The sequence below is a fragment of the Eulemur rufifrons genome, chromosome 28, assembly GCF_041146395.1.
Source record: "Eulemur rufifrons isolate Redbay chromosome 28, OSU_ERuf_1, whole genome shotgun sequence".
Classification (NCBI taxonomy): domain Eukaryota; kingdom Metazoa; phylum Chordata; class Mammalia; order Primates; family Lemuridae; genus Eulemur; species Eulemur rufifrons.
This window is the reverse complement of record NC_091010.1, coordinates 39,263,743-39,285,766: the sequence shown is the minus strand read 5'-3', so window position 1 is coordinate 39,285,766 and position 22,024 is coordinate 39,263,743. Positions and strand designations below refer to the sequence as shown.

General features: G+C 32.7%; 1 protein-coding gene across 3 annotated transcripts in view; it reads right to left on the bottom strand.

Moving 5' to 3' along the window:
* Positions 1 to 22,024, bottom strand: part of KIF20B (kinesin family member 20B) — a 61,164-nt gene that overhangs the window by 10,077 nt on the left and 29,063 nt on the right. For all 3 annotated transcript variants that reach the window (XM_069459824.1, XM_069459825.1, XM_069459826.1), the window contains 9 exons: positions 17,633 to 18,860; positions 17,155 to 17,293; positions 16,578 to 16,697; positions 15,019 to 15,082; positions 10,859 to 10,984; positions 9,679 to 9,806; positions 7,536 to 7,691; positions 2,685 to 2,861; positions 998 to 1,108 (listed from right to left, as the gene is read on the bottom strand). In XM_069459824.1, the coding sequence (XP_069315925.1) occupies positions 998 to 1,108; positions 2,685 to 2,861; positions 7,536 to 7,691; positions 9,679 to 9,806; positions 10,859 to 10,984; positions 15,019 to 15,082; positions 16,578 to 16,697; positions 17,155 to 17,293; positions 17,633 to 18,860 (2,249 nt within the window). The remainder of the gene's footprint in view (positions 1 to 997; positions 1,109 to 2,684; positions 2,862 to 7,535; positions 7,692 to 9,678; positions 9,807 to 10,858; positions 10,985 to 15,018; positions 15,083 to 16,577; positions 16,698 to 17,154; positions 17,294 to 17,632; positions 18,861 to 22,024) is intronic.

Below are 22,024 nucleotides of genomic sequence, written 5' to 3'. Positions count from 1 at the left end.
AGGAATATCATGTTATTTTCCTAGATTAAAATGCCCTTCTCAGTTGGGTGTGATGGCATGCACCTGTAATCCCACCTCCTAGGAAAGCTGAAGCAGGAGGATTGCTTGAGCCCAGGAATTTGCATCCAGCCTAGGCAACATAGTGAAACCCTAGCTCTTAAAAAAGTAAAAAAGCCATTCTGTTCCCATTCTTTGTTTAGTAAGCTTCTAGTCACCTTCAAGATTCAGTATGATATCACCTTCTCTAACCTACAACCACTCAGGCAAAATTCTCTGCATTCTCCTCAGTATTCGTTATAGCCCTTACTTCATATTTCTGTCATACCAGCCCATAAGATAAGGTCAAACAAGTTAGTCATTTGTATGTCTGTATTATTAGATTCCTCACTCCTTGAGGATGACAATCATATATTATTTATTTTTATATCTTGTTTTTAGAAAGGTTCCCAAAACTGAATGTTCCCAATGTGTTTAAAAAATAAATTTAAAAAGTAATTTTATCTTCAAAAATTTTAAGTGACATAGAATTTTTATATATTTCATATCCAATTGGAGAATCTCTATATTATCCAAAGCTACTTAAAGAAACTCAAGCTCAATACAAATTAAGAAAACTCATCATGAGTTATTATTGAAGGCTGGTGACAAAATTACTAAATGGATACAATTTTTAAAAAAATACTATTTAATACAATGCTTATTAAAGGAACCTATGAGACTAAATTATCATTCCTGCTTTGTCTTTTGCAGGATTTCTTATTTCTGACCACCAAGTATGTTTATATTAACAGATATATTGTTTTTATGAAGAGATTAACATCATCTGAGGATCTAATCGCCCAAAAGAATTTCATCTCTTCTCAAAAGCCTCTAGTTTTCCTTCACACAGCAGATAGCACATGTAACCCATTGTGCAGTAAGGTACCTATAACAAGTGTTATTTAGTAATTCACAGTGAGTAAAGAGGGTAAAAAGTAGACTGTTACCAAATACCCACCTCTACTTCATTCCTAGAAATTTCCAAACTTGTTGACTGAGGTTCAGGTTCAAGTCTGCCAAGATCTGTTGAACTAATATGTCTGGGCTTGATATCCATGGTTTGTTTTTCCTAAAGTAAGGAAATATTAAAGCAACAAGCCATTATAACCTAAAAATATATTAAAACACTTCACATAAAGAATATAAAAATCAAGATTTGTATGGACTAAACAGTAGAAATAATTTAAGACTTCTTCAATGACCATGTAACCCTCCCACCTCTCTTTTATCCTCAGAGACTCAGGAAAGCCTCGGCAACTTCCCATCCTCCTCCAAGTCTGATCTAAGGAGAAATGCAAAAGCCCGCTTTCCACTTTCAAAGTGTTTTGTACCTATTCTCTCATTTTACTTTCATTTCAACTCTGTAGTTAGATTTGGCAAGAATCATTATTCCTATTTTCCCCAGATAAGGAAATAGAGATCTACATGTTAAACAACACAGCCAAGGTCTGTATTGAGCTGGAATTTGAACCCCAACAACTGCTTTTGATAACACAATTTTGAAAACCTAGAGGCTTCTTGGGAATGTAACTATAGCATTAGAGTAGAAAAGTCCATAATGAAAACTAAATCTTTTCTTGCAGCACACTCTTCAACCCATTTCCTCAGTCATAAGGTAGATTCTACTCCTAAATCCTACCTAAGTGATTTATAAAGAAATATTAGATTACATTTTTAAACGTGATAAATTCCATCGTAGACCTCCTCATCATAGCCATCAAAATCAAAAGTCAAATATACCTCTTATGTAACCTACAGATTATTTCTAAATAAGAAAGATCTATTGAATTCATAAAAGGGAAAGCAACTAGCATATACTGACATCCACTGCAGTAAGAACTGTGCTACTTGGCTTACAATGCTCTTGACTAATTTCACAACTGTTAGCAAAACATTTTAAAATTCAGAAATGTTAAGTCATTTTCCCCAAAGGTCCCAAAACCAGTGACAGCAGTTGATACATAGTTTTTCTGACCTTCTAATTTGTGTTATTAAACATGATACTACCTCTTAAAGTAGGCAGTCTCTCTTAGAATGAGGAAGTCTTTGATGTGACACACACATACACACTTTTCCTATTGTCTGAAAGCTTCAGAGCAGTTGATTTTTAAGCGCAAATCATTCATTCCGGAAAGACTAGTTTCAGATGTACCTAGATTCAATTTACTGGAAGTAGCTATCTGAGAAAGGTAATCCTCTTTTCATTCAGGGTTCCCAATCCCAATGTACTATTACAAAAGTAATATTTATTGACTGCTAAATAAATGACTCATAATGTATCCCCACTATAAGGCTCACTTTCAAAATAATTTCTATCTTTATACGATAAACTTAAGGGTGAGCCCAAGTACTTAAATATTATAAAGAGTTCATGTTGAATCACATTTCTACATTTTAAAGGTAGATTAGGGACTAAATCATAAATATTGAAGAAAGTTCTACATCTCAGTCATTGACAAGTCAACCATAATGACAGATTTTGAATATTCAAAGCTCATAATAAATATCCAAATTTTTCAAACTCTGATTCCTCTCTGCTCTACTGAGACTTATTTTTTTATCTCTTAAGAGTTAATCAATTAAATAATTTTGAAAAATTCCGATGTTCAATAAAAATGGCATAGAAAAAACAAGATTCTACTGACTGTTTTAGAAGCCTCTGATGTGATCTTTTTTAACTGTTCAATTTCATTATCTTTCTGTGTGTTACTGGAGATAAGTGCTTTCAGCCGTATTTCTAAAGCCGCAACCAGCTGATCCCGTTCTTCTCGCCACTTTTTAAGGTCGTTATCTTTCTTTGTCAGCTGTTCTTTTAGTATTTCCTAACCAGGAAATAAAGAAAATATTAAAGTAAACTTTCAAACATTATGAATCTAAAAATGTTTAAAAATTGTTATTATACATAACACTATGAATATAACTGTAAACAAGACATATAACAAATTACATCGTCAAGTCTAGATAAAATATTTAGTTATAAAACAAAATACATAATACCATTTTATACATTAAATGTCCATATGCTATATTTATCCCTATCCCACCTCATTCCAAAAATCAGCTTATTAGTAATTCCTTTCAAGAAACAATTATAGCTATTGCTTTTAAACTAATATCAGCATTTCTCCCACTATTGGGGAAATGAGAGGATAAAATTACAGTAAAACAAATGACAATCCTAATAGCAACAAAAAATAGGAAAAATGAAAATAAAAATATACCATTTACCATGGGTTAAAAAAAACATGAAATACTTAGTGGAATATTAAAGAAAATATGTGCAAAACCTAAACATAAAAAACTATAAAACACTGCTGAGAGAGATTAAATTAACACCTAAATATTAAATAAATGGAGATAATTTGTGTTCAAGGATCAAAAGACTCAGTATCGTTAAGATGTCAGTTCTCCCCCAAATAGATCTATAGAATAAAGGCAATTTCAATCAAAATCCAGATGTTTGTGCATGTGTAAAGAAATGGAAAAGCTGACTCCAAAAGTTATATGGAAATGTAAATGCTCTAGAATAGCCCACACTATCTTGAAAATGAAGAACAAAGTGGATGCAATCAACTAGGTCATTTCAAGCTACTACAATAATCAAGACAGTGTGATAATGGTGTAAAGATAGAGAAATCAGTGGAACAGAAGAGAGGGTCCACAAATCTATGGACTACTGACATTCTGCAAGTGTCAAATTCAATAAGGGAAAAGACAGTCTTTTCAACAAATGGTGCTGTAACAACTAAATAACCAAATGAATGCTTGAAGCTCTGACTGGGGGCGGGGGGCGGGGGGCGGGCCCCCCCCCCCCCCCGCAGGGCAATATACATAACCTAAACTTTTGTACCCCCATAATATGCTGAAATAAATAAATAACCAAATGAAAAAAAATTTACATCAACCCTAATCTTACACCACATACAAAAATTAACCCTTGGACCAATGATTTATGAAAAAAGTAGCAGAGGAGGGGGGACAAAACAGTCTTTTCAAAAAATACTACCAGGTCAATTGGTAATCCACATTGAAACAAACAAACAAAAAGAGCCTTAACCCCTATCTCACACCAGCACAAAAAATTAATTCTAAGATCTTCTAAACAGAAAAGCTAAAATCTTAACACTTTCAGGAAATAATACAATAGAACATCTTCAGGTCCTTGGGGCTCATACAAGAAAAGATTGGGAAAATTAACTACAATCAATTTCAGAACTTTTATTCATAAAAAGGCAGTAAGTGTGAAAAAGCAAACTAGAGATTGAAAGAAGGTACTTGCAATACATTACAAAAGACTCCAATCCAAAAAACTACAAAGAACTCCTACAAATAAATAAGAAAAAGATAGACAATCCAACAGAAAAACAGGCAAGGGAACCTGTATAGGCATAGCTAATAAACAAATGAAGCAATCTTCAATCTCATTAGTAATCAGGGAAAAGCATATTAAAACCATAAAAAGTGACTGACAATAACATATGTTGGTGGGAATATATAGAGACTCTAATACTATAATAGTTGAAGTGCAAATGGGTACAACTACTTTGAAAATCATGTCAGCATTCTATTAGAGTTTCACATATACATGCCCTACTATCTAGCAATTCTATTTTTGGATACTATGCAACAGAAATATATGTACGTGTGTATCAAGAGCAATTTTAAAAAATGTTTATAGAATTTACCCATTAACAGTCAAGAACAGGAAACCACCCACATATCTTCAACATTAAAATGGATAAACAGTGTTATATTCATACACTGAAATATTCAGCAATGAAAACTGACTAACTCCAGGTACATGCAACAACATGGATGATTCTCACATATAATACTGAGTGAAAGAAGTCAGGCACAGACATATATATGCGTTTCCATTTATATAAAATTAAAAGATGGACAAAACTAAAGTATAACATGGAAAGATGGAATAATTATTACCATTGGGAAAGAGGCAGAAGAGAGGGCCTCTGGGGTGTTGGCAAAGCTCTATTTCCTGAAATGTATATTAGTTAAGTGGGTGGTGGTTTTACAATAAATAACTCACTGAACTATATGTTTTATTTTTCCTGTTATATGTTGCAATTTAAAAAGCTTTAAAAATCAAAAATTTGTTTCTTAAATATAGCAGACACAAACACAACCTAGATATGATTATAAAAAAACATGAGAGAAAGGAGCAAGCTAGCTTTCCTTAGGATTAAAAACTCAAAGTGGGTTTAACTCCTGGCATTGTTGCCAGAGAGGCCACTAACTAGGAAAAGAAAGTAGCCCCCTTCCTGGTTTGGAACTGAAGCAACGGTGACAGCCTTCAGTTTTGATTTTACCTCTTGCCTCTTTCTATTGGCCAGGAAGGTTTGACGGGCTATGGGACAGGAACAGAAAGCCAGCAGCAACCTTTCCTGTTAAGACAGATGCATCATGTGAACTCTGCTCAACCCAACACTTCCTGGAAGTACCTCCAATCACATGGAGTTAGCACATAAAATGAAACATTACCGTCGCAGAGCTGTGGTAATGACAAGTATCTCACAGGACTTGGCATATGACCAAAATAAAAAAGAGTCAAGACTCTAGGGAAACATGACAACTAAATGTATTAATAGTACCCACGAATAGATTCTGGACCTAAAAGACGACATTAGTGGGAAAACTGGTGAAATTCTAATAAGGTCCAAAATTTAGCTAACAGTCTTATGATAACATTTAATTGGTTCTGATCACCGCACTGTTGTTGCATAAGATGCTAACGTCAGAAGTTGGGTGACAGAGATACAGGAGTTCTCTGTACTAGTTTTGTAACTTTTCTATAAATAAAATGACTTTAAAATAAGAAGGTAAACTCTTTTTTAATGGGAGCAAAGGAAGTTTATTTACACCAAGTAACACAAAGGCAGAGCACTTAGTAGATCCTCCTCCTTGAGAAAGGACAGATACTTCAACCAAGGGCTTTCCCTGAAATGTGGCTTCCACTTTTCCAAGCCTACAAATAGTGCACAATTAAATGCCACCTGTCCATAGATACCTCATTGAGGGGCTTAAGGGTTACTACCCAGCTGTTCTTTTCTAGCTATGTCTACCTGCTCAGGGACATGGCCAGTATACTGCTCTGTGCTGACTTCCACTTCAGTCAAGAATCAAAACAAAAACATCTACAAAGGCAATAGATGCTCCTCAGCATCTTATACAATTGGGGGTAAGTGAACATTGTTTTTCTGCAGGATGGCGTGTCTAAATTATCTGGTGGGAAAAAAATTAGTATGTTAAAGGAAAAGAGCATGATGCCTGGAGTAGAATACATGCATGGCCTGGAGTTTAGTAAGTAAACTGGAAAGTTTAGCCCACAAAAGACTCATTTTAATAAAAATTGGCCAACTTTATCTAATATTCAATGTTGAAAGAAGCTTTAAAGCTGGGGGGAAAAACAGTGGGAAAACAATCCTTAACTTACTGAAAATCAACTTTCTAGTTTTTATAGGAAAATTTAACAGTTATCAAAGTCCGTCATAAAAAAAGGCAATGCCAACAGATGACAATATGATATTGCCAAGTTACTATTATTGTAAATAGAGAACTGGTTTTTCATTTAAAAACAATGTGTATTTGTTGCTCAACCATTTTCCTAGGACAAATAATGTCTTTTAACCTCTTTTTTCTGATGGAGAACATTGCATGTCAAACAGACTAAGTGTCAACTAAATAGGAGAAAAAGGCTGGGTGTAGTGTCTCACACCTGTAATCTCAGCACTTTGGGAGGCCGAGATCAGAGGACTGCTTGAGGCCAACGGTTCAAGACCAGCCTGCGTAATGGCCCCTACAAAAAGTAAAAAAATTAGCCGGGCATGGTGGTGCACACCTGTAGTCCCAGCTATTCAGAAGGCTGAGGCAGAAGGATCACTTGAGCCCATGAATTTGAGGATGCAGTGAGCTACAATGATAACACTGCACTATAGCTTGGGCAACAGAACAAGACCCTATCTCAAAAATAAATAAAATAGAAAGGAAAAAACAGGCTAAGGTAGAATCATTATAAGAGCTACAGAACTACAGCTAGTCGATATAAAACTGAACATCATTTCTACTATACAGGTAAAGTCTTCTAGAAACTATCTAGTTGACTTTAACAAAAAGCCCAATAAAATTGGCTTATAAGGTAAAATGCATACATCACATGTTAAAATCTACAGTTCAAAATGCAAAAAGTTTTAAAATAAAAGGGAAAACTCTGCAGCAGTCAAAAGGAAGAGATTTTTAACTTCAGTATCTAGATAGTGAGAGGCAAGTAGGTATTTTCCAAACATGCTAAATGGACTGAAAGAAGTTAAAACAAGAACATAAATGAGTATCAAGATAAATTGGGACAGAAAAGTTATCATACAAATAGACAACCTGCCTTTAAAAAACAAAACAGCAACCATATAGAGACTGATAAGGATCCCAGAAATAAATTTAACACATCAAGAAAAGCAGGTGAAATACATCAAAGATATAATTACCACTTCATTCTGTTGCTTTAAACAACGCTCCCTGTCTTCAGCATATTTTTTCATCTCTTTGTTTCGCAGATTTTCTGCTTCTTTTGCTTGATTGATAAGCATCATTTTTTCTTCTAACCATTTCTTTTTATCAGCTTTATATTTCTGTTCAGACTCCTATATGTATAAACGGTACAAGTTATTATCACATGCCTAAGAAGTAGCAAATAAACCTGTTATCACAACATTTTGATACAGTCCATCACTTTTCACCTGTTTAAAAACTTTAAAATATTCTCAGACAAGAAGTGATTTGGAAACAAAAAAGAAAAAGAAAATAATGACAAGATCAGAGTTTATTTAGTATTATAAAAATAAACATTAGCTGGTTTACTTTTGTAAACAGTATTTCCTATATAAACTTTATTTTGCTATATATCACATTTAAGTACTTTTATCAGTGAGCTCAAGAAGAAATATACAACTTAAATTATTGAAAGAGTTAAAGTGTCTCAAGTCTTCCTAAATGCCAGGAAAAAAAAAAAAAAAAAAAAGACTTGGTTTGAGGCAGTCATTTATAACTGTATGGTTTCAAAAATAAAATATTCCTGGCTAGAAAAGATGCCAGATAAAGAATAATTTATGCAACAGGACATTTATTAAAGGAACATTCAGCCGGGCATGGTGGCTCAGGCCTGTAATCCTAGCACTCTGGGAGGCCAAGGTGGGAGGATCGCTCGAGGCCAGGAGTTTGAGACCAGCCTGAGCAAGAGTAAGATCCCATCTCTACTAAAAAATAGAAAGAAATTAGCTGGACAACTAAAATTATATATATAAAAAATTAGCCAGGCATGGTGGCGCATGCCTGTAGTCCCAGGTACTCGGGAGGCTGAGGGAGGATTGCTTGAGCCCAGGAGTTTGAGGTTGCTGTGAGCTAGGCTGATGCCACGGCACTCTAGCCCAGGCAACAGAGTGAGACACTGTCTCAAAAAAAAAAAAAAAAAAAAAAAAGAACATTCAGAACAGCTAGACACAAAATATAGTTGACAGGTAATTTTCAAACTGGTTCTATAGATCCTTTGGATTCAGAAGCTTCTAATTTTACATATTCAAAATCCAAGTAAAACTTCATTTGAAACAAAAACAGTAATACCACTTTAAAAACTTCTAAAACCACTGTACTAGATAAACTATGGCAGTCCATTTCAGGATTACAAAGTTTGTAACCTAAGACAATGTGATTACATCACCATAGGACAATGCACAATACATCAAGACTTCTTAATATAAGCATTCTCAACGGTTGAGATACTGTTTTTCATAATTAATGGAGTATTCTAGGTGCTTTTGAATTTTCACAATGGAAAGGGTAAATTCTAGAATATATAATTAACTATTACAAAGAAAATACTTTTGTAATTGTTTTCAGTATCTGATTATATACACCCTGAATTTAAGAAAATAATTTAGATGCAGCCAACTTTCCAAAACCATGTTTCCTTTAATCCCAAAACCAGAATTATGAATGCCACTTCTAATAAAATGCACAAAGTTTTAAATAGTACTTGGTAAATCCCATGAAAAAACGAATCTCCTATATGTTGTATTCTACACATAGTATATTAAAATTAAACAAGAGGAAAAAAAAAAGTTAAACAAGGAAAAAAATATAAACACAAAATAGAATATATTCTATATAGTATAGTTTCATATGCATTCCTGTGTTCATATATATAATTCTATTCCCAGTTAATAATTAAACTTTGAAGAGATTATTTAGAGTAATCAAAATAATTCTCCTGATGATCATCTTCTCCACAGCAGTATTTGATCAGTAAAAAGGCTAAGGAGTAGAAAAATGGGTACAAAGACATTGGAAGTGGAGTTTTAAGAATTAAATCTGTAAAATATAATATTGAGGACCCAATCACTGCATTTTCATTGGCACTAGTTTGTAATTTCCTCCCCATGTTATTTTGGTGTGCAGTGAAAAATTATATCTATATATTAACATTTCTCAGGTATTATTTCACTCATATCTAAATTAATTACAAAAAATAAAATACTGAATTCTCCTCTCATTAGAACTATAATGAAGATATGGATGGATGGATGGACACATACATACATAGAAACACAGATAGATACATAGATAAAATCATACCTGCAACTCCTCTTGAAGATTACTGAGCTTTTTACTAAGTATGTCGGTATTGTCCTCAAGTTCTTTATTTGACCTTTGATCACTTCTAGTTTCCAGATCTTCACATTTTTCCTTCCATTTTTCTAATTCTGATTTGAAGACATAAAATTATTCTTAAAAGCACATGCAAAAGTTAAACCAAGTAGATATTTATGTGACAGGAGATACAGACACAAATCAGAAGAGCCCAGAAAAAGAACATAAACCAAGATGGAACCAGAGGATTACACAGCTGAACTTTTAAGAGTTCTTACCAAATTCTTAGTGAAGAGGAACTACACAGGTCTCTTAAGAACCTAATCAATAGTGTCCAAAGTATACAGCATAAATTCATATAAATCTTACTAATTATATAAGCAACTGAATACAGTTCTCAGAAAAGAGCTATAACATGTCCATAATAGTGGCTAGAAAGTATGTACTCATCATTATCATCATCATCATCATCAACACAATTTCACCCACCTAAAATACAGTTTTAGGGTTTACACAGCACTCTTATATTTATCATCTCATCTGATCTTCCTAACAATAGTATTATACATAGCATTATTATCATTAACCACGTTACAGATGAGAAAAATTAGACTGAGTCAGCATGAGTATGCCACCAAGCTTATATTATATCTTGTATGTTTATCTCAATAAATGCTCTGATTTCATTGCCTTCAGAATGCCATCAGAGTTTTTCTACTGTGTGTGGAAAAATATAACACTTATTTACTAATAATAAAGCTATGTGTGATTCTTGTAGAAAGGGCAAGACATTTTGCATTAAGAAATTACCTATGCCATTTTATATATAATACAAGATAAGGCTAAAAGCTTGACAGAAGTGAAACTCAGTTGAAAGCTTATTCTTAACATCTTTGGAACATTGCAAGTTATCACCCATAACTTGCAATTTATAATTCATAAGTTATCATGGAGTGTCCTTATGCCTTCTTTACTACATGTGATTTTACTTTGATAAAAGTTTTCATCACAGTGGAAAACGACAAGTGACATTAAAAAAACACACCAAATGCTTTTCTATTATGAATTATTATAAATACTATACTACTTTAAAAAGGGAAGAAATCTAGGAAAATAAAGAAAATCAAAGAGTATGTTTTGAGAAATGTAACTAAACTTGTTTTACCTGTGGCCAGTCTTTCAATTTCCTCTAATTTAGCCTCGAGCATTTGATCTTGTTCTACCTGAGTTTGTTCTTGTTCTTCCAGTGTCATTCGCATGCCTTCAATTATTTTCTCTTTAACACTTAGATCTAAAAATTTGGGGAGAACGTTTTAAAAATTAGTAACATCTAGATTTCCAATTTTTCTTAAGTTCTTCTAAAATTAAAATACATTTTTATTAACTATAATAGAATATGAGCTCCATATAGGGAGAAACTTTGTCTTGTTCACTGCTACTAACATATGCTCAATGAAAAGAACAGTACTGGTACGTATGAAGCATTAAATACAGATTTGGGGACAGGCATGGTAGCTCATGTCTATAATTCTAGCACTTTGGAAGGCTGAGGTGGGAGGATCGCTTGAGGTCAGGAATTTGAGACCAGCCTTAGCAAGAGTGAGACCCCATCTCTATAAAAACTAGAAAAATTAGCCAAGCATGGTGGTACAGCATGTGTAGTCCAAACTACTTGGGAGGCTGAGGCAGGAGGATCACTTGAGCCCAGGAATTTGAGGTTGCAGTGACCTATGATCACAACACTACACTCTAGCTTGGATGACAGAGCAACTTGTCTCAAAAAAATATGTAGATATAGATTTGGTGTACAGATGGATGCTTGATGATTGCAAAAATAAATGAGTGAATAGAAAAGGAATCTTTTCAGATAAAATTAACAATTCCAATATAATTAAATTATTACTACTAATAAACACAAATCTTAGGATTTAGAAAAATGTTATTTGGGAAAACACTTATTTTCACTATTAATATTTTCAAACCAAAACTAAAACCTTTACCTCCTAAAGCTAAAAAAAGGCTCAATCACAATTTGAACATTTTTTTTAAATCACAAGTAATTACTTTTTCTTGAAAAAATATTCAAAGTCAGATATTTATTTCTAGTGTTTTTAAAACCAGCTCCTCAGGAATGACTATTGGAAGGCTACTGCTACTAGCCTTACCAAAATTGTTCCTGGTCCTTCAAGAATTTCTACAATAATGACTTGTAAGTAACTCTATTTTACTGTCTGCAAGAAACAGATAAAGAGGAAACATTAGTTTGTTACCTCTGGTGACTGCACATAGTAGCAAGGCTCATTTCAGAGAATTACTACCAAAACTATTACTGATGTCAGAGGTGAAACAGCTACAAATGCATAGCTCAACCTTATGGCTGCTTTTAACGACACAATACCAAAAGATGGCTCCCTCAAAGTACATATAAAGCAATCTTAAAACAACAAAACAATAAAAAAAAATTTGTATAAGCAGTTTAGTATTTCCGTCCATTGATGTAAGCTGCCAGGAATGCTAGTAAAATAGAATTTCTCCTAGAATTAAACTGATCTCTTGGTATTGTCATATAAACCTCTTCTTTCAAAAGTATGATTTTGCAAGCATATTTAGATTATACAAGTAACTATAATTTTATTCAAAGAATTCCCTCCCTCTTACATTACATTTTGATTTGAAACTCAGGGTTAGAAAGAAAGAATTTACACATATAGTTGCCAATTAAGATAGTTCCAGGACATCAATGACAACATCACTAATGGCTATTCACCTATTATGAAAAGTAGCAAACTAGAACAGTAAAGGAAAAGAGAATTATTTTGTTAGTCACTGTCTCTGAAAATTTACATTTTATTTCAGGAAAGAACCCCAAAATACACAACAAATAAAATAGAAAATTAAGTGAAGAAGGCTTATTAGTTCATCATAGCTATCTAAAAATATCTAACGATAGCTATAAGGTATCATAGTGAAATAAATGACTAAAATGAACAAATAATCAAGTGCTTAACATTCAGCACTTTTTTACCATAGCCAAGAAAATTAAAAACATATGTTTACCCGAAAACTTGCACATAAATGTTCATAAAAGCCAAAAAGTGGATACAACCCAAATGTCCATCAACTGATGCATAAATAAAATGTAGTACATCCATATAATAGATTATTATACAGCCATAACAAGGAATAAAGTAGTACTGAGACACACACAATATGGATGAAACTTGGAAACACTATGCTAAGTGAAAGAAGACAAAAGTCCATATACTGTATAAATGCACTTGATGTGAAATATCTACAATAGGCCAATTCATAAAGACAGAAAGTAGATGGCTGCCAGGGGCCGGAGGGAAGAGGTAAATGGGGTATGATTGCTAATGGGTACAGGGCTTCTTTCTGAAGTAACAAAAATGTTCTGGAATTAGATAATGGTGATGCTTGTAAATAAAATACTCAAGCCCCCTAAACTGTGCACTTTTAAAGGGCAAATTTTATGTCATATGTATGTCCATTTTTTAGAAAATAATTTAATACTAAAGATAGATAAATGAAAGACATTCAGTATTTAAATAGAAATTTAGAAATGAGGGAAAACTTTAAGAGTTGAAGATATAATTTCCCCCTTTTTTTTAAAGAGACAGTCTCACTATGTTGCCCAAGCTGGAGTGCAATGGTTATTCACAGGCGCAATCCCACTATTGATCAGCACGGAGTTTTGACCTCCTCCATATCTAAACTGCACTGGTTCACCTCTCTTTAGGCAACCTGGTGGTCCCCCATTGATGCTGAACTTAGTTTGGACACCCTATTGGCACAGCTCATTATAGCACAGAACTCCTGGGGTCAAGTGATCCTCTCACCTCAGCCTCCCAAGTAGCTGGGACTACAGACATGCGCCACAGCACCCAGGGAGTATTTTTTTGTTTGTTGGGGAATGTCTCATGCATAACTAAAATCACAGGAGTGAATGAACTCTCAAGGAAGAAAATAAAGAGAAAAAAGAAAATGTCTTAATCAGGAAAGTGGTCAGAGAGGCTGAGACTCATTCAGAAAGAAAGAAGCTATTAATAACTAGTACCAGTAGATCACAAAAGCTGAGGCAAGAGAATTTCAAAAGGGGGGAGAAGCTACATATTACCTTTGTGTTTAGAAAAAAATACATTTACACATAATAAATATTACTTTTAAAAAATGAGGAAAAGGAGAGTGGAAAATAAACATCAAAATAATATAAAAAGCAAAGTAAGGATTTCAAAGAGCTAATAGATTTGAAAATATATAGATTACAAGTGACTTGGGAGCATGGAAAAGATGGAAGTCAGATTAAAGTAGTCACAGTGGTCTATGCCATACTTCTCCATATTTAGCAAAGAAAGGAAAAATTAAAATGTGATAAAAACTATAGGCATCCTGGTCGAAGGGCAGACTTTTTCAGAATAACTAAGATCTCTTCACATTTGCCAATGACAAAAGTACCAAAATAAAGGGGAATCCTAAAAGATCATGGGAGTAGGAGATGTTAAAGTGACAAAGCTCTAAGAAAGGCAGAAGAAAACAGGACTGTGTGTAGAAATATGTTTTCACATCCAAGTTATTCATCAAAGTGAACCCCACCAATGTACAAATCATCTAAATAAGTAATTATCTGGTAGTCTTACCCCTTTCTCCTATTGGCCAAGTAAAAATAACATGGATTAGTAAAGAAAGTCTGAGACTTAAGAGTGAAGCAGACCTAGGTTGAAATCTCAGCTCTATCACTCACTCAACTAAGAAGTTAAGGGGTTAGTGTGGGAGAAGAGAAGAGTTGGTATAATTTTAAGAACAGAAATATGTACACGTCATCAATAAAAGTATTTTATAATATTTCAAATAACAATCAATACAATTTGAGTAAGAAAAGCATAATTCAGCACCTCAAATTTGAATCTAAAGTATTAAGTGGTTTTTAAAAACTTTTTAAAAATACCTATTTTAATTCTAAAAATATTTTACTTGAAGTATCTTTGTTATACAGTTTTGTCCAGAAATCCATTCTACTCATGTGACCTATATAACTTTGACTGATTTGATTTTTCAAACTATACTGACTATAATCAAGAAATCGATGTTGCTTTGACTAAATATTTCTTACTCTTTCATTTCTCTAAGAATAAATTTAAAGTTGATAAATTATTCATTAGAATCACTGCTTTTGTCTTTTGATAAAGTCGTATCTTATGTTGCCCTCACTTCACTTTAAAATTTTCAAAGGAAAATGTTAACAAATTGTTATTGCAATTACCCATTATGTAGTCATTTTAGTACTGGAAGTAGAAATTTATTCCTCACCTTTGCACACTTTCTCATACTGGTGTACAGCTTCTTCCTCCACTTTCTGATTATTTAACTGTTCCTAAAAAATAAAAGAATATGAGTTAAGTGCAAATATAACTTAAATACACAATATTTAAGAGTACATCCTGAAAACAGGACTCAATATTAAGTTTGAAATCAATCTCCTAAAAGGCTATCAGTCTCAAGCTTCCAAATTCACCTTGGAGAAAAGGTAGGGTGAGAGTAATAATAAGAAAAAAAACATACTTTATACTTTTAACCTAAGTTATGACTCAGTTATTTTACTTCACATTTTAGGTAAATGTTTTCTCACATAACACAAAAAGCAGAAACATGGGAAAATGGAGGTCTGCTATGTATTTTATACAGGAAAAACAAGGAAAACCATAAAAAAATTCCCTATCAGTAACCTCAAAATGCAAAAAAATAGGGAGCCCTCCATCCCCTCTACCTTGAAAGTAGTTGTAAGATGTGAAAAAAGCAAGGCAATTTAAGAGGCATGAGTAAATTATTTATAATTTAATAATTACAAATAAATATTTAATAATTATTTAATCATTATTAAGTTGTAGGACTGGAAATCCTGCAATTCTAGTTTTAACTTTTCAGGTAATCCAAACTTCACTTCCAATCTTAATCTAACTTCTCCACTACTATCTCCTCACTTTATAAGTCTTATAGAACCTGGAGATCTCCGAATTCTATTATTATTGCCTTATCCATTTAGTTAATGTTAACATTTACAATAAAGGGATTTTGCTTTTCAAGTGTCATTTTAAAAAAGAATTTGTTATAAGACCTAGAATACTTTTTTTACTCTTTATTTCAAAATAATTTTAGATTTACAGGAGCTGCAAATGTAGTTACATCATGCCAACTCAGCTTCCTCTAATGTTGTTAACATATTATTATAATTACCATGATACGTTTATCAAAAATCAAGAAATTAACATTGGTATAATACTATTAATTATACTACAAACTTCACCACCATTCACCATTTTCCACTGCTGTCCTTTTTCCGTTCTGGGATTCCCTCCAGGATATAACACTGCACTTATTCATCATTTCTCCTTAGTCTCCTCCAACCTGTTATAGTTCCTCAGTCTTTCCTTGTCTTTAATGACCTTGACACTTTATAGTGGTCAGGTATTATGTAGAACATCCTCAATTTGGGTTTATCTCATGTTTTCTCATGAACGGACTGAGATTGTGGATTTGGAAGAATAACACCACAGAGGGGATGAGATGTGCCCTTCTGGTCACATCAAATCCGGAAGTACATGTCACTTATATGATTAATTACTAGTGATGTTGTTCTTGAACACTTGGTTAAGGTGGTATCTACTAGGTCTCTCCACTGTAAAATTCTTTTTTTTCCATACTCTTTGTTAGAAGCAAGTCACTATTGACTTATTTAAGTAATTTATTTTTAGATTCCAGAAAAGTCAAAACAGAATATGTTATTAAAAACTAATTTATACATTTTATTAGGCACTAAAATATGTCAACAGAATGCACTTAATCCATCATTTTTAAAAACAAAACTGTACCTTGAGTTGTTGAATGGTTCGCTGTTTCATATCTATTTCCTGAGAATACTGGTTTTTCTTTTTCTCCAGTTCATTAATTTTAATCCTCAGTAATTTCTCGTCATCACGCATTACAGATATCTACAAAGTAATGTTTATAAAACAAACTAAATTTTTTAAACACACAAATTGCTTTTGTTTAAAATTCATGGCTACTTGTTCAAAGATTCATGCCCCTTAAAAGCTCATTAGAAAAATTATAGTTTCTAATATACTACATGATACAGCTTCAAATTATCAGAAAATATCTTAATACCTTAATGGAGAATGCATATGAAGAGCTCATTTTCCTCTTACATTATTTTAAGAATCTCAAACTCTGTAAGTTCTCTCAATAAAGAATCACCATAACATTTACATGTACTAGTAAAATAATTACCATGGAAAAAATTAAGAGATACTGTGTAAAGTAACTTTTCTCATCATTTTAAGAGAAAGTATGAAGTTGATAAATATTCTATTCAATCCTAAACTTGATATAGAAGGAAAACAATCTTTATCATATTAAATTGGCCACACAACTTTTCAAATAACCTACCTCTTTCTGTACTTGCTCAATCTGCTTTTTGGCATCACTCAGTTTCTCTTTCAGCTCAGCATAATCTTCTTCCTTCCTGTGAAGATCCACTTTCAGATTGTGAGTAAGAGCAGAGCTTGCAGAAAGCTCCTCTTTCAATCTAAAAAATACAAACCACTTTTCTATAGATAGTGATGCACCGTCAACCGCTTAGAATCATACATGTGAACTGGTAACAATTTTTACAAAATTACATCTTTTCACAAATTTGGAATGTCCAAACTATAAATAAGTGAGTCCTTCAGAGAGGGTTTCGTGTGATTTTTATAAGCCAATCTTCATATAACTTAGTTCCAAACGTTTATATAAACAAAATTCAAGTTCTTCACTAATTATACATGCTACACTTTACCATGCTAACCATCTAATTGTTTAAAAGCTACATAGTAAAATGAATGCTTTGCATATTTCTAAACATTTTAAATAACATTTAGCTTACTTTTCTGTTTCTTGACTGATGGTTTCTTTTTCTTCTTCCTTTAATTGAAGAGAATGCTTCACATCTTGCAAATTATTTGTTAATTGCGTGATTTCTTCTTTCAACTTGATTTCCTTTTCATTTAAATCTTTGGTGTTTTTGATAGAATCCTGAAGATTTGCTTGACATTCCTTCAGATTTCTTTCTAGCTTTAAGATGATAGATTCCTTTTCCAAAATATCTTGTTCTAACTTGGCTGAATGCCTACATTCATCTTTTTGAATCTCTAAGATTGTTTCAAGTTCCTTTATTTTTGCCTTGGAGCAAGTAACAACTTGTGTAAGTTCTGAAAGTGCTCTCTTTCCTTCAACTACATGTTGTGCTTGAACATCAAGATTAAAGGTTTTTTCTTGCAATTCGTCTTTCAGCTGCTGTATAAGACTTTCTTTTTCTTTTAGTAGCTCACTCTGATTTTTATGCTCCCTCTCCTCTATTTTTAATCTATTGTTTTCATCCTTATATCCTTCTACTTCTGCCTGTAATTTTTCAATTTGTTGTTCCAGTTCCTGGATCTGATGACTTTTTTTGGAGGAGGCCTTCACAAGCTCCTTACATTCTTCCCAAATAGCTTCAATACTAGAGTGGAAAGCACTTTCCCTACTGAGTTCTTGAATACAACATTCCTTAACCTGCTTACTCACCAAGTAATCATTACCTGAAAGATGTAACTGTGTATTTAGCAAATTATCTTCCTGAAAACCATTTGACAGATCCCTGAAATTGAGTAAATCTATGTTTGAGAACTGAGAAACAGAATCAAGTGTACGTAGTTCATCTATTTTTGTTTGCATTAATTTTATTTGTGAAACATTATTTGTAATACTTCTTGTAGCAGTTTCTATCTCTTTTGACAATTTCATGATCTTTTCCTCCTGTTCTTGATTTATACCTTTCTGCACATGTAACTCAGCAATTGCATTGTCATAATTTGACTGAATTTGTTGGACCTCTATACTTAAACTCTTTTTTTCAGAAAGTTCCTGCTGCAACCCAACAATCTGTTTATTTAATTCTGCTTTTTCTTCCCTTTCATTTTTAAGTTCATTCTCAACACTGAGTAAAAGTGTTTTCAGCCCTTCATTATTTTCTTGTAATACTCTAATGTCTTCCCTGTCTTCTGAAATGCTCTGTTGCATTTCTTCTCTTTTCTTTTGGTCTTCAGTGATAGTTGAACTAACATCTATTGGTCCTTTAAAAATAAGAAAATTATTATTAATCTGGTAAACCTTAATAAAACCAAAAAATTACCATATAAGCCAATATTCAAACACACAAAACATATGAAAGTAAGCTTTTAATGAAAAACTGAAATAAGCCATTGAGAGAAAAAGAAAAAAACAGGTTGCAAAATATGTGGTATAAGCTCATTTATGTAAAGATCATAGTTCCTTAAGTTAATGCAGACAGAGAGTTAGCAAAGGAAGTATTCCAAAATGATGGTAGCTATCTCTGAGTAGGATTATCAGTTATTTCTACTTTCTTTTCTATAACTTTCAGTATTATTTAAACTTTATACTACACACCTTTATTATCATTATAACATGGGACAGAGGGGAGGAGATAACAGTGAGATACCCTAGGCAGATATCCTATATCCTAAAGAATAAGTTTTAAAGTACAATTATATTATGGATTCTACTATATTAATGATTAGTAAACTGAGTACTTTAAATTTTCATAGCCAATGCTAGGGAAAAAATGGTTGAAATTCTGAGAAGTCATAATATATCCCTAACTGTCACTAGCAGGATAACCATTAATACACTGCTTAATATTAATATTATGACTATTTCTTCAAATGTTGAAATGGAAATAGTAATAAAATTACCTTCTACCTCAGAGTTGTTGTAAAGATCAAAACAACAAATGAGCTTAGAACACTGTGCTTTGGATATAGTTAGCTATTAATAGGACCTGAAAATCTGTACAGGATGGTCCAGCTAATTAAAATGCATAAAAGTTTACTTTTTTTCAGGCTTAATATCAACATTCCTAGAATAAGGATATCTCTACCTGCCTTACTCTATAGAACAGTGTGAAAAGGCTAAAATGAGTTAATATATACAATGGATGTTAAACCATTCTGTAAATGTTATATACATATAAGAACTTTAACAATTATAGTTGATATAGATTAAACTATGCCCAGAGTGTAAGCATTATTAGCTAAAATTAATCTCTTAATGTTCACTTTGACAAACTCACCCCACACAAGTAGCCAGTATAAATTATATTCTATGATTAAATCTTAAAACATAATTCTCAATCTTCTAGATATACAATTTTATACCCACATATCTTTTTGTTTTCATACAGTTTCCACTGAGGGTCAGATGATTATCTCAGATCCTAGAACAATAGTTCAAAACAGCAAGAATCTGACTCTTCTTTTTTTTTAAAATTTCTTCCTGTTCTGTTATGCTTCATGGTTTGATGTTTGTACATGGACTTTACAACACTGCTCTGATACAATTTATATGTGAATTTTCTACATGACATTGCTCTGATACAATCAATTCCATATGTCCTTTTGCCCTTCATTTACTCCCTCACTGACCATTTATCTTTTGAATTCACCTATGTTTTTAGTTGGTATCCTCACTAAATATGCGAGAATCAAATTCTTCATGTTTAAAGGTCCCAAATGTAATATGAAGTACAATTGGCACTAATCCTTAAGAGCAGCAGACAGTTATAAGGGAGGTTTAGCTTAAAATCTTCCTCATTAAGAAACCTATTACTTTCAGTTGTTATCTGCCCAGTGAATCTAACAAGACTGTATTGCACAATTTTCTTTTTAATGAGCTCCCATATTATCCTATCCATCAGCTCTTTATATTTTATCGAAATGTTTAACTATCTCATCTACTAGACTTTAAACTTCCTGATGGCAGACTCCTTGTGTCTGATTCATCTTAAACAATAAACCTAAATGAAATATTTTTGAAACTTAGCTATATCACATATGTTCTCCTTTTCTATCTCTAAGACATAACACTGTATGTGAAAGCAAATAATTAATCTTTGTAAATATAATTTTTGCATAGTAACTTATTCTTGTTCTATATATGTGCAAATTCACAAATCTGACATATTCCATTATTTCAACTTGGTTACTTTATTGTAATTTTATGTTTAAAATTTTAAGGTCCTCTTTAAACATTTATTTACAACAGCAATTTTCTAGTTCTATTGGGCAGAATTACCCAAGGAGCTTATTAAAATCCAGATTCCTTGGAACAAATACCAAAGATATTGACTTGGTAAGTCTACGGTGTATTTTACATGTAAAACTTCGAGAATTAGCACTCTAGGCATTATTTTTGAAAATTTCTACAAGAAGACAGTCACCTCCATAATACATTTGGGATCTTAACGTTATCAGTTTGCTTCATTACAAAGCCCTTAAGTGGCAGCACTGCTACACATAATTGTTTCATAAAAGCCAAATGTCAAACCTCATGTAGTTACAAGATTCAAACCCGTAAGTTTTAGCCTGTCCATGGAATGACAGTAGCCCGTGGGATACACATGTAATGAATCTGCTCAATAAAAAAGGTAGCATTTTTGAGATCATAAAAATCTCCTTAAAATGAAATCTGCCGTATTATATACAAATGACTTTCTATCTCCCTATATGCTAATCACAGTTGAAGCTGTAAGTAAAATAAAGGAAAAACATAACCACTTATGAAAGGTCTTTCAGATACTATTATACAATATGGAGAGGGAAAAACCTTGATTGTTTGTTCTCAAGATTCTTTAATCCTATGACCCCTTTTGATGAATTAAAATCCCCTAGCCATCTCATGATACTGATTTGTCCCCAGTGAGAATATACTGCCCCCACCCAAGAATCACAGTGTACAATATGGGAATCTCAGCTCCCTACCCCAACCAGAATTTATCTAGTTTTACTTTCAGTAGTGTGCATATGTAAAAAACAAGCTTTATTTTTAAGTTTTCATTTTTCATATATAATCCATGTTCTTCTTCTTCTTCACTCGATTGTCTAAATGTTCTTAGGCAGCTGTAGTTATATAATCTTATTATGGGATTCCAAAATCTCTTTGCTTTAATACACACTAATTTTAAAAGCTCATTGGCCAACGTTTTATTATCCTTAATTTATGCTGTCTCTTTGGAGTCAAAGAAGGGGAAAAATACAGCATTACCCCTGCTATATTTTGTTAAAAGCTGCTGAGTTTATTTTTGAAGCTTTTCTTATGTTTGCAGTTTCCATTTTCCTAATTTATTTCCTCAAGATTCTAAGTTTAATTCAAGGATTCCAGCTATTCTGGAATCTTAAAGATTTGCCCTTCTTTATTTTTACAACAAACTTGCTCACTTACT